Here is a 13,644-nt window from a genome sequence, read left to right as displayed (position 1 = left end):
AAATACTCTACTCTTGCTGCGTCAGATACTAGACATAAACGACAAAGCACACAAGCAACACCCTTCGGTTTCCTTTCATCCTTACACTGCTTTCTGAATCAGAACAAAAACCTTTTTCATGCCTATTTGTCGCTGATTACATATAAGTTTTAGATAACAGCTAGTGACACGTATTGATAGTTTGCTTATGACGGTTTCCAAAGTTTGTGTAGAAGCGCTTCTCATCCATCCACTTTGCAGAAAACGGCTTCAACCTACACAGCCCTAGGTGCCAAAGCAAAGCCCAGAACAGTCGGTACCGTATTTCACCGACAATCACATACCGTGAACGCACACAATGCTTCCAGAAGAACTGGACTGGAGGCAGGGGGTGGGTAGGTAAAAGGCAATGTTCCACGCTTCCGACTGTATGCGTCTTATCAGACATTTCAACCCTGTTGAAACGTTTAATAACTTTCCTAGGTACGCACACAAGGGTCCCCCCTTCACCTATAATGTCTGGCATAATTTATGAGGCAGCTAGGATGTTAGTGTAAGCAGGAAGGCAGGGTTCCAGTCCAGCCTGCGACCAACCAAACATGGGCACGTTGGGCTTTTGCAAATGTGTCAAGAGGCGAGGACCTCGGGCAGAGAGGCGGCGGGAGCGTGCGGGAGGCGCACGGTTTACCTGGAATGCACGTCTGCGGGAAGGCGCGGCCCTCGCGGGGCCAGCCTCGTCCCGTGCCGTTGCCGCCAGGAGCGCCCCGTGCGAGGCGACGGCTCTGCCTCGGCGCTGCCGCCTCCCGCCTCCCGCCTCCCGCCGGACGGGCCGGGCTGGAAAGGCAGCCCCTAACCGGCCAGTCCTCGCGCGGCTTCCACCGACAGCGCCGGGAGGCCGGGGCAGCGCGGGCGGGACGAGCCCCGACGGAGCTCAGTCAGCCCCGAACCGGAGCCGAGCCCCGACGGAGCTCAAGTCAGTCAACCCCGAACCGGAGCCCAGCCCCGACGGAGCTCAGTCAACCCCGAACCGGAGTCCTTCGAGGGGAGGGAAGCCTACCTCGCGGAGAAAGGCGGCTGCTGGGCTCCCGGCGGTGCCCGGACTCCGGAGGCGCAGCGCTGGCACTCCGGGATTCTGTTACCGGTCGTATCCTAGCAACCCCAGCGAGAGGCGGCGGTTCCGGTGGGCGAAGCCGAGGAACCCGCTAGGCTCCCGGGGAGCGGGAGGACCGTGGCCGCCGGAACCTTCGCCCGCAGTTAGCCTGCCTCCCTCCAACACCCACGATACACTCGTAGCGATGTAAGCCTCACAGATACGAACAAAATCAAAATATGGAAAAAATTATCGAAAGGCAAAAAAAAAAAAAATCCACAATGAAAAACGCAGGTGTACAGTAGCAGGTGCCTACTTGTGTTAAATTTGGAGATCTTAAATAATTCCCCCATAAGTTAACTTTTGTTAATCATTAAATATAAATGGTGTTTTTTAAGGACAGAAGCACAAAATCGTATTGCGGGAAGAGAGTAAATTCCTCTGCAAATACAACAAGCTTCTCCTGGCTTTCTCAACTGCCACTGTTAGTAAACACCTCACAATATCTGATCTAATCATCATGATTTTATTGCAGAGCAACTATTAGCTTCGTTTTCTAACGAGGAAACTAGAACACATAGAGGTCTAGTAGAGGATCTGGGAAGAAATCCGAGAGGTCTGACTTGGGCCAAGATTTTAAAATACACACACACACACACACACACACACACACACACTGGAGCTCTCTCTGGATTTCTGCAGGGAGGGCAGGGGCCCAAGCACGGGGCCACCTCCCACTTCTTCACTTTATGCCATAGGTTAGGAACAGAAGCAGGGAAGCAGGGTGGTACACAAGTGTAAGTACCTTATCATGTCCATGTGCTTGGCAGCCACTAGGTATTCATTTTCCACTTATGGTTGGCTGCATTGATGACCTTAGTCACCTATGTTTTTAAATTAAGACATCATAGTTATGTTAATGAATCCTTACTCCCAGGAACTAAACGCCAATACATTTAGTGACAAAGGAGAATGAGATCTCCAACTTTTTTAAATTTCTGTAAAGAATAGTTATACAGGGGGAGAAACACATTTTCTGTTCACTGACTCACTGCTCAATTGGTCGTGACAGCCAGGGCAGGCCTGGCTGAAGCCCTAGGCCAGCAGCATTTTCCTGTCCTTCCACGGCACCTGGGCCATCCTCCATCCGCCCCAGGCACAACAGAGAGGGGCAGGAGCTGAAGCGGAGCGGCTGGTACTCAAACAGGCCCCTTGTGGGATAGAGAGAATGCAGCACCAGCAACGTAACCCATTTCATCTCAGTGCAGGGCACGTGCCTTCCTGCTCAGGCTCCCGGGCTGGTCTACACAGCACGGAAAGGTTATCAGCACACCCGAGCCAGACACACACACACAGAGCTGTCTGGTTACATAAAACAACGCAAAAGCAAGCTGACAACAACTCTTAACACTCTCAATTCCAAAAGTAGAACAGTAATTTTTAAGGTATCATTTTTCACTTCTTTTACAATAAATCCATACATTTCTTCAGTTTTTACAAGTCCAGATAACATCTTTCTCATGAAACATCATTTGTGCATTTTTTAATGTTTTGACTCTCTACATTATTTCTTTGAATGTTTTTATTTTTACGAAGATGCCACCTAGTGGCTTTTTGAAATCAAGCATTTCAAGGTATTTCCCATTGTTGACACACTGGAAACCACATCATGTCAAGCAATGATGCATTCAAAAACAAATACTGGACTGATTTAAGAAGTAAGGACCTGAAAAGATACTTGTGAAATTCTCTATCTGGATCAAATTTACATCTCAATAATTCCTTATGAGCTTGTTAAGAAAGGCCCACAGATCGTTTTTTATATTCAGAATTTTTCAGGATTTTAAAAGGTAATATGGACACATGCTTTATGTTATGTAATAAATTCTGTGAAGCAGCCCAGAGCCCAATGCAATAATACTTTATTGTAAAAGATATTCACAATCATATTCTAGTGGGATAACGATCACAAAGGTTTTGTGTAGTTTAGGGGTAGTTTTATTTCCAAATGAGTAATGGGTGGGAAATCAATTTTCAGAGATTTTTTAAAATTGAAATTTACAGTTAGAATTGTGGGCCAGTTTCACATAGAAAACAAAAAATCAACCCTCTAGTTGGCTGAAGGGTAAAATGCAAGAATTCTGTAATAAAAGGTTAAAGTGCTGGTGCTCACTTCCACACACAGTGATGTTCACCGCTCACACACAGTGTTGGTGCTCACTGCTCACACACACACAGTGCTGATGGTATCACTCTAAGGAGCACTCTATCCTTCTTAGACATGCTAGCATAACGGAGCTTGGGGGAAGTCTGTGACAAGTCACTAATTTCCTTCATTCCCTAAAGTGTTGGATTGTTACCTCTAAATAAACACCTTTAAAGTTTCTCTAGTTCCTATCAATAACTCAAATTCTTTATCATATTTCCACTTTGGGTTCCTGTGTATATTGTCTGAAACAAAACCGTATCCTCCTCTGTACCAAACTACTACCCTTCTAGTAGTTTATTCAAAAACTGAACATGACATAATTGTAGCATAGGCTACAACTAATTATACAGTGAGCTTTAACGGGAACAGGAACCATCAGCAGATAGAAAATGCCCGGACGTTAGCAATTTGGTTCCCAACCCTAGATCCCAGAACACATTTCCCCAAGAAGTTAATTATTTCCTTGTTTACATAACCACAGAGGCTGGGAGAAAAAAAAGGTTTTTTTTAGCCTGTAACAGAAAGTTTCCTATTTGCATTGCTGATTTCTTCCCTTGAAAAGTGAAACGTACATAATGTTAATTAGCTTTTCTTATTTTTTTTATGGGAAAAGCAGACATACAGAAAGATTCGCTGTATTCTGGTTCACTCCTAAGTGGCCTCAATAGTCAGAGCTGACCCCAAGCCAGGAGCCAGGAGCTTCTTCTGAGTCCCAAGGCTTTCTGTTGTCCTCCACCGCTCTCCCAGGCCACAGGCAGGGAGCTGGATGGGAAGTGGTGCTGTCTGGACATGGACTGGTGCCCAAATGGAATTATGGCACACGCAAGGCGAGGATTTAGCCACTGAGCCATCACATTGGAGCCTGGAGGTAAATTCCGTACTATGTTCAGCTTAGCTCTACATCTTATCAGCTATGTGACCTTGGATGTTATTAAATCATTGTTTTGTCTGTTTCTCCAAGGCTCCAAGCTGCAAAATTGTACTACTTACATCATGGTCAGGTTCCCGCTATCAGAAACAGAAGTCTAACCTGCAGTATTTGCATCAGTTACACACAACGCCCACTAGCCAGCATCAAAACATTGTCATACCAGCTATCATTCTATAACTAGCAATTTCTTTTTTCCTATTTCATTCCCTGTTCTTATTTCGCTTTGTTTTGTTTTTTCTTTAAAGATTTATTTACTTGAAAGACTGAGTTAGAGCCAGATCTTTATCTACTGACTGACTCTCATACAGGTGTAACAGCCAGAGCCTGACCAGGCAGGAGGCTGGAGCTCTCTCTGGATCTCTGCAGGGAGGGCAGGGGCCCAAGCACGGGGCCACCTCCCCCTTCTCCCAGGCCGACCACCTGGGGCCTGGCCCCAAGGGCAGCAAAGCCGACATCAGGCACCATCTGCTCAAACACAAAGCACGCCACATTTCCCTCAGTTCTGCTTTTCCTTCCTTGTTTCCTTTCTTTGTCTTAGTTTCCTGATTCCTTTTGTTATCTCTGGTTTGCTTTATTTTTGTTCTTTTTTGTTTTACTTGCTTCTGTCAGCCCCATTCTCATTTCTGTGACGTCATTTGTTGGGCTCAGCCCACCCTGGCACCCCTGCGGAGGGCCTGGGCTGGAGTTCTGCTTCTGCTTCCAGCGCACAGGAGGGCAAGCAGCAGAGCTTGGGCAGCTGACACCCTGGCTCGCTGTGTGAGAGTGAGGATGAATTCCAAGCCACAAACAAAAGCATTATATCTGAAGGCCAAAAATACCAAGTTAGATTAATGAGGTATTTGGAAATGATGCAGGGAGAGGAAAGGTGAGGACCCGTGGACATGTTACCGGAGAGCAGTCCTGTGTTTCAGACAGCCAGCTGCACACATCAGTGCCACGGCAAGAAGCATTTCATGAATCCACTCTGAAAACCTAACAGAGATACAGGCCTGTTCACAGGCCAAGCTCCTACGAACTTCATTAAGCTCACTTAATTTAAAGAAACTCACTTTTTTAAAGGACATTCTACATCTATTCTGATGTGGCTGAGATGGTCAATAAAGTTAAAGGCTACCAGAGAACCAACTTCCAGAAACAAAGGAAAAAATTTTCAAACTACCTCTGTACAACAAAAAACATCTTTTGAGTACCAAATTAATTTCTTCAGCAGTACAATAAATTGTAATTTGAGGATAATATCCACCAAAGATAAAAGAATAACAATACGATAAAATTAAGATAATAGGAATAAATGGAGTAATTCAAATATAAATTGACAGTGAATGCGGCAATCAGTAATTAAACATGTTTTTTCTTTGTAAACATCACATCACAGCCAAATAAGTTAACAACACAACATTTTAATGCCAATTATTTTTGCTGTTTTCTCTCAAAAAAACATTTTTATTACTTCCTCCTAACAATGACCTGGAAATTTGTTTACACAATAATATCTAAGTACATTTCCTTCTCAAACTGTTTCGGGTAATAACAATTATTACAAACTGAAGATACTTGTTCTGTAGACTCCCTGGGAATTTTTCAGTTAACTTTCAAATCTCCCCACAACCTTTTCTGGTCAAAGAAATACTATCTTTGAAATAATCAGAGTGAATACTTTACAATTCAAAAATTGAGTCACGAGACCCTATCACCATAATTCCTAACTTTACCAAGTCTCCCACACACATCTTATATCAGTCTTCTAAATTTTTACATACCTACAAAATATCAATAGTAAGGAAATGTTTTAAAATAATAGCACATTTCATTAAATCCATTTCCCATCAACCTATTTATATCGGCCATTTCCACTGGTTGGCAGGAGGTTCTTCCACCAACGGCTCCCATGGCTTCCACTGCATCATTTTTCTTGCCAGACTTAGTTCACTTTCAGCCTGTTGTTAAAAAAAATTTAAAAAGATCATTTGATTTTACTTTTCAACTGATGTTTTCAGAGCTACTTAACTAAAATTTAACTATCAGAATAGTATCTTACGATTTATTCCACCACCAAATGAATAACACATAATGAAATCATCTTAATTCTCACAACTAGATAACTGGGACTAAGAGAAGCTATTTTCTGATTTCCATGCACCTGATACCTGCTGTAATTAGTGTTCTCAAATTCAGCTGGTGAGATTTTAAGCCTACGGTGCCTCTCCAGTTCTCTGAGGATCAGAAGTATAAAGGTACTCCAAAACGTTTGTTGCACTGTGACAGCGTATTAGTGATATAATTCATAAAACACAAAACACAAGAACATATTCTAGAAGTCTATGTTTATCACCAATTGTGAGGAAAATTCACAACTAAAACAGAAGAAATGAGAAATCAGTTCCTCTCGTTAAATTAAGCATTCTTTTCAACCCAAGTTAAACTGGCTATTTTCTGAAACACTGCTGTGATGTTTTTATAAAATAATTCAGTATTACAGACCAAGAATAACTCCTAGCTTTACTTCAAGATCCTGATCCTAATAAGTTGAAAAAAAAAAAAAAAAGAATACACAACTATATAAATCAAACTATTATTCAAGATAGCAAAAGGTGTTTCTGTTTTTAAGATTTCCCTGTAAAAAAAAAATACTTTAAAAACTTTCCTACCAAAAATATTACTAAGTGTTTGATTTGATTCTCTTCTTGGCTGTCAGCCATGTTTCACTGAGAAAGAAAAACAGGCCATCTTGCTGCACACCAAGCACTTAGATGTTGTGAAACAGAGTAAGAACCAACTGTGATTGAAGGCTACTTTTAGCATGTGCTTTGAGTCAGCATAAACCCAGTCCGCTACTATACCCCACCCAACTTTAAGAAACAAAAAAATTTTGTTATCAGTACTGTTCTGAAGAGGCTATGTTCACTTTGTTCCTTACGCAAAAACACTATATTTTTCAACAAAAATAATGTAGATAACTCTAAAAACAAATCTTGAATATGCAAAACCGTATTCTTTTCCAACCTGTCCACTCCTTTAGACTACTTTTATTCCACACACATGATCAAAACAGGGAAAAATTCAAATTCAGGTTAATCAAAATTAGACTAGAGGATATTTTTTTCTAGTGTGCGGATATACTGCTATAGTATGAGGGAATAAAAAAAGATCTAAACCCTGTAAACAATAATTTTAATTAATTTTTCCAATCTCAGTTTCTCTTGACAATGATGCTTAAATTTTATTATACAAATAACCAATTCTTATCAGGGTTAATATTTGAAAACAATGTAAAATAAAACTCAAGTATACCCACAAATTAAAAATTGTTTTTTTAACTTGACCAAATGCTTAATAATCAAAAATTCACATTTTAATTTTATAATTAAAAACATCTAGTATTTTTACACATAAAACATATCAACTTTAAAATAACCAATTGCATCTAAAAAAAGGATAACATTACTAAAATTACAGGCCATCATTTTAACTAAACTGTGTTAAGGCTAACTTAAAGAACATCAGATTCCAATTTCCAGTGAACTCTCAGAAACTGAGTCCAGAATCAATGACAGTTAACTGCCATCTATCCGTTACAAGTACCCCATTTCTATGTTCAGTTCATTTACATTTGATGAGACAACATAAGAAAAGAAACACAGTTCCCTGTTTAGGTCTCACGTTGTGTTTCTATGTGAAATCAACATTTAAGCCAAACATCAAGTTCTTCCTTTACCTGAAGAATCACCTCTTCTATTTGACCAGCCTGAAGTTTATCTTCTAATTTTTTAACATCTGATTCCTACAATTTCAGAAGGAAAGAAAGAATGAAAGAAAAAGATTTTAACAAGGCAGCACATCTCAATGCTCAGGATCCTGTACTTTGAGGCATCTGAAAGCTAACGACAGAGCCAGGGTACAAAGAGCATCAGGAATAAACCAGGGAATCCAGGCGTGAGCAAGAGTCAAAGGCACAGCCGAGGACATTCACTTTGTGAACAAAGGGAACCTTCTCAGATTTCAATGAGAAGAAAATGTATAAGCTCATTTTTTTAAAAAAACATGAAAATAAAGCAAAAAAAAAAATATTAAGTTTCCCTTCACAATCTTTTACTCTGGAAATATCTGGAAATTACTTCTGCAATTGCCAAGCTACGAACAGAAGTTCCAAATCAACCTGTATCACTGTGCACCTAAAGAGAACAATGCTCTTTGAACTTTCTTGTTTTGAATCTCAAAAGAGACATATACCAGGCCACTTAGGCACGAGGGTAAATTAGAGTTTCTGAGCTCTCTTTTGAATAATTATAGACAATCTACAAAATAACAGCTAGTATGAAAATTTAACGATGGTGAAAATATGGTAAGTTATGAAAAGTCAGCAGTAATTACAGTGCACCTGCCCAAGACCACCAGTGGGTTTAGATGCTGTCTACTTCCTGAAAGGCCGAGCAATGTTCGGAGGCCCGAGACGGCAGCTCTGCTGGGCTGCGCACCTCCTCCTGCCCTCAGCCCGGCCCAGCACTGGCCAGTGTACACATCGGGAAGGTAAACAAGAGAATGCTGACAATTCTCTCTGCCTTTCTGCCTCTTTCAAGTAATATGAAAATAAATTTTAAAAACGAGGTACTGGAGAGAGAGAACATCCATTCAATGAGTAATATATAAGAAACATCCAGTAAAGAGTAATTTGTTAGATAACTGGGAAAAAAGATGAGGGGAAAAGAACTGGAGGGAAAATAAAAGAAACAAGAGTTTGGAATATTCAAAAAGTAAAAACTCGACTGTGTTGCTGCTGCTGCTAAACGTCCTTTGGATACAACACCAGCAGAACGGGCTCTCTCACCGTCTCCACCACACTCAGCCTCTCATTTGTGACCTGCTCCGTGTATTTTCTGTACGCTGCAGCTTTAGGCATCTGTTGAAGAACATCCAGAATCTTCGCATACAGTAACCTTAGCCTCTGAAAAGATAAACCACATCAATTTCCACAGGTTAAAACTCTACCACACAACAGAAGCAGCATTTCCCACAGACACACACACACAAGACCCCTGACCCTGCCTCGCTGCACCTGCTGTACTCATGTGTGTTATCTACACAGCCACGTGTACATAAGTCAGATAGGATGATTAGTAGAAAAAAGCAACCTACTGCGCTTTACCACCCTCAAGAAAAAACTCACTAAGTAAATCAATGTTTCACAAACTGAGGTCCCAGACACTACACATTTTCTTTTAGTTTTTTACTATTTCTTATTGAATTTCACGTTTGCAATCATTAAATCAGTATGATCAAATTTAACTGCATCAAGTCACAACGCTTCAGTGCTCTTGCTTGTCGGTCCGGCTGACTGGCACCACCCTCGGCCAGTCGCCTCGTGAGGGTTAGCCCAGCTGACTGGCACCACCCTCAGCCAGTCGCCTCGTGAGGGTTAGCCCAGCTGACTGGCACCACCCTCGGCCAGTCGCCTCATGAGGGTTAGCCCAGCTGACTGGCACCACCCTCAGCCAGTCGCCTCGTGAGGTTTAGCCTAGCCTAACTCACAGTAACTAACAACCCACAATTTGGTAAACAACCCTAAGTACGTAATTCAGAATGTTTTATCATTTTTCCTTACAGTAAGTTTGAAACTTATTTTAGTGTGACTGCACAAAATCCACAGGAGCTAATAATCCATTTCATTCACATACAGCAGGCTTCAAAACGTTCACAGAAAATGCTTACTAAAAAACACTATGAATAAATGTCAAAAACTTACGTAGCAAAAGAAACTTATCTTTTAATTCTATTTTTCCTTTTTTGATGTACTCGTGTGTGTATCACACACACTCACTCTCTCACTCAAGCCTTGAGCAGCTTTAGGAGTGGTTTTTAAGGGGACTGACACGGTAGCATAGCAGACTGATCTTTTGCCTGTAGTGCCAGCATCCCAAAACGGCACTGGTTGGAGTCCTGGCTGTTCCACTTCTGATCCAGCTCCCTGCTGATACCCTGGGAAAGCAGTGGACGATGGCCCAAGTCCTTGGGCCCCTGCACCCACACAGCAGACCTGGAAGAATACCCTGGCTACCAGCTTTGGACCAGCCCAGCTCTGGCTGTTAGAGCCAAGAGTGGAATGAACCAGAGGATGAAAGATCTCTCTCTCTCTCTCTCTGTCTTTCAAGTAAAATAAAAAAAACCTTGAAAACAGTAAGAAAAACAATTTTAAAAAACCCTCCCTATTATACCTATAGTTTTCTAAACACAGCCAACTACCAAGATACATCAGTAGAACGTGGCCCACTAGACAGGCCCTTTAAGAACCCAGGCTTTCACTCGGTGACATGCAAAGACATAGGAGGGCTTTAGGGAGAGCAGTGGCCTGGCCTCACATTTTAGCACAACGTCCGGTGGCAACAGGACTGCGAGAGTTTCCAAGCAGGGAAAGAGAGGAAGTTAGCCTGACAGTCCTCAGTATGCTGCCAATGGGAGAGCGCAGGTCATGACGCCACAGCATGCCAGGTCGCATCATGGAAACACATCAGCATTTTGAAGGTCGAATGCACGGGATTTACTGAAATACCACCAATGCAGGGTAAACAAGGAAAGCAATCAGAAGCGGTATCCAAGTTCCTGACGGAGGGGGTCAAGAGAAGGCAGTGACAAGCCACCGAGATGAGTGAGAGCCACCTGAAGGTGAAGCAGGTTTCGGGAAAAGCCAGACGCTCGACACCGAATGGAAACATGCACAACGCACCAGACATTGACACACGCCCGGGGGCTGTTTGCTACGGAAACCTCAGCGTTCCAAGGTGCATGAGACGGGCGTCCTAGCTCCAGTAGAAAACAAACCTGAATAAAGTCCGAGAACTAAATCTTTTAGCTATTTAATCCTTCACAAGATTTAGAATCAGAGATTTACCATCAGAGAAACAGAGGGGAAAAGCCACGGATGTTCCGTGCGCTGTTCACGCCCCAGACCCAGAAGTCAGGCTTGATGAACCACACAAGTTCAAAACGGTGGCAGGAGACCCGTGGGTCGCGGGGTACCTGCCTCCTTGGCAGAGTCCCAGGCTGCAGCTTCGTGCTGCCCTGCACCCCCCGGGGTGGGACGGGCAGACTGCCAGGGAGGGCTCAGGCATAGCTGCCACACAGGGTCACAAGCATCCACAGCCCCTAACACAGACCCCGGGGGACAAAAAGGCAGGAAATGGAGAAATGGAGCCTGCACGCCGTACATCCCACACGGGCTCAGGTTCAAGTCCCGGCTGCTCTCTGTTCCTGCCGGTGCACCTGCCACAGAGAACAGGCTGCCCGGGGTCTGCGTCCCTGCCACCCCTCCTGGGACCTTCCTGGAACCGCCTTGCCGGTGAGGAAGGCTTCCAGGAGCTCGGGACGGGGACCTGCGATCCCAGGGTTGTCCACTCGGGACCCCGGAGTGGACAGCAGGTGGGGGCTGGGAGGAGTTGTCCACTCGGGACCCTGGAGTAGACAGAAGGTGGGGCTGGGAGGGGTTGTCCACTCGGGACCCTGGAGTGGACAGCAGACGGGGGCTGGGAGGACTTGTCCACTCGGGACCCCGGAGTGGACAGCAGGTGGGGGCTGGGAGGGCTTGTCCACTCGGGACCCCGGAGTGGACAGAAGGTGGGGGCTGGGAGGGCTTGTCCACTCGGGACCCCGGAGTGGACAGCAGGTGGGGGCTGGGAGGGCTTGTCCACTCGGGACCCTGGAGTGGACAGAAGGTGGGGGCTGGGAGGGGTTGCCCACTCGGGACCCCGGAGTGGACAGCAGGTGGGGGCTGGGAGGGCTTGTCCACTCGGGACCCCGGAGTGGACAGAAGGTGGGGGCTGGGAGGGCTTGTCCACTCGGGACCCTGGAGTGGACAGCAGGTGGGGGCTGGGAGGGCTTGTCCACTGGGGACCCCGGAGTGGACAACAGGTGGGGGCTGGGACGTGTCCGCAGGCAAGGTCACAGGGCCCACCCGGACAGACAACTCGGGCGTTTCTCAACACCGCAAGTACGTACCTCGTGCGGATTCTCGCAAACAGCCAACCCCACGAGGCCAGTGGTCTGCGGAAACACAAAACAACACGGTTCATGCTGCTTGGCGGGGCTGCCACCGCCCACCTACGGGGGGCACGGCCACGACTCCGGGCTACCTCGGGCCGAGCCAGCTCGTGGGGGTGTCCCTCGCCCAGCCCCCGGGGACACGGGCCGCCGGCAGGACTCCACGCCCGCAGGGAACACCCGCCAAGTGACCTCGGCTCGTCTCACCTTCTTCACCAAGCCCGCCATGTCTGCCCCAGCTGCCAACAGCGCACAGCCTTCTGGGAGCCGCTCAGACTCGCTCAATCGAGGAGCCGAGAGCGTGGCGCCTCCCTCAGACCTGCTCAATCCACCCCGCTAGCCGCTGCTCCGTCGCCGTGGCAACAGACGGGTTGCAGCTCCGGATCTCCTACAAGGGCAGCTTGTGCGGTGCCGGTCCCAAAAGTCGGAAAGGAACGCTTGCTCCGTCGGTACACGAGGGCGAGGCTCGTTTTGGAGGCTGTAGGCTCGTGTGATTGCTTGTGTTGGCATTTTTTTAAAGATTTTTTAAAATTTTTTATCGGAAAGTCACAATTACAGAAAGAATGGAGAGACAGAAAGATCCATCCCTTAAGTGACCTCAATGGCCAGCAGCTGAGCTGATCTGAAGCCAGGAGCCAGGAGCTTCTTCCGGGTCTCCCACACGGGTGCAGGATCCTAAGACTTTGGGTTGACCTTGACTGCTTTCCCAGGCCATCAGCTGGGAGCTGGGTGGGAAGTGGTGTTGCTGGGACTCCATATAGGATCCTGGCGCGTGCAAGGCGAGGATTTAGCTGCTGGGCTGCGTGTTGGCATTTGTCCCTACTGCCACGGACAATTTACCCCGAAGTTCAGGGAAACAGATCTCCGACACAGCCGGTCTAGGAATCTGCTCTTAGTTTGGCTTATAGCGAGTTCGTCATTCCCTTTGGGTTTGTTTCAAATAAATATATTTGCAAGTTATATATTAGTTAAATTTTAATGTAAAATGAAATCATTTCATTAACTACATAAAGGGGGCGATAGTGGAACTTAAGCAGCGTCCAAAGTGGTCCCTGGTCTTCCATGGTGGTTTCTTAGATATAATGAAAGCACACACAGTGAAAGAAAGCTACAATGTCCTTCAAAACTGGGCTACAATCCCAGTACACAAAGATGCCGACCCTGTGGGAAGAAGAGTAGATACTGCGGAGGAAGAGGTGATTGTCAGGGGAGTGGTGTGTATCCTTTGGCCAGTGGGGAAACTAAGTGCAGGGAGCCAGGGAGGGACTCTGCGCATGAGCCACCGAGGACAAGCCAGCCCCTCGCAGGGGAGGGACTCTGCACAACAGCCACCGAGGACGGCACAAGCCAGCCCCTCGCAGGCTTTCAACAGTACCATTCCGAGACTGACCCTTGTATAGAGAAGCA

The 13,644-nt window shown here is 45.5% G+C and overlaps 2 protein-coding genes across 4 annotated transcripts in view; both read right to left on the bottom strand.

The window, feature by feature from the left end:
- Nucleotides 1-1,121, bottom strand: part of IQUB (IQ motif and ubiquitin domain containing) — a 33,027-nt gene extending 31,906 nt beyond the window's left edge. The window contains exon 1 of one of the 2 annotated variants that reach the window (XM_058681397.1): nt 1,037-1,121. The gene's annotated coding sequence lies outside the window, so the exon portion shown is untranslated. Of the gene's footprint in view, nt 1-323; nt 389-1,036 lie in introns of those variants that run through there. The other variant, XM_058681398.1, reaches the window with a different exon arrangement.
- Nucleotides 1,122-5,732: 4,611 nt separating this feature from the next.
- Nucleotides 5,733-12,541, bottom strand: NDUFA5 (NADH:ubiquinone oxidoreductase subunit A5). Of its 2 annotated transcripts, XM_058681378.1 has the most exons (5): nt 12,445-12,541; nt 12,196-12,240; nt 9,035-9,151; nt 7,925-7,990; nt 5,740-6,146 (listed from the first exon to the last, which is right to left on the bottom strand). In XM_058681378.1, the coding sequence occupies exons 1-5, from the start codon at nt 12,463-12,465 to the stop codon at nt 6,045-6,047; spliced, it is 351 nt and encodes a 116-aa protein (XP_058537361.1). In that variant the 5' UTR covers nt 12,466-12,541; the 3' UTR covers nt 5,740-6,044. The 2 variants fall into 2 exon arrangements, with proteins under 2 accessions (XP_058537362.1, XP_058537361.1); XM_058681379.1 differs by lacking the exon at nt 12,196-12,240 and having other exon boundaries at nt 5,733-6,146; nt 12,445-12,488.
- Nucleotides 12,542-13,644: the final 1,103 nt, after the last annotated feature.

The sequence above is a fragment of the Ochotona princeps genome, chromosome 25 (genome assembly GCF_030435755.1).
Source record: "Ochotona princeps isolate mOchPri1 chromosome 25, mOchPri1.hap1, whole genome shotgun sequence".
Taxonomy (NCBI): domain Eukaryota; kingdom Metazoa; phylum Chordata; class Mammalia; order Lagomorpha; family Ochotonidae; genus Ochotona; species Ochotona princeps.
Note: the sequence above shows the minus strand (reverse complement) of the source record. Positions and strands in the feature narration are given on the sequence as shown.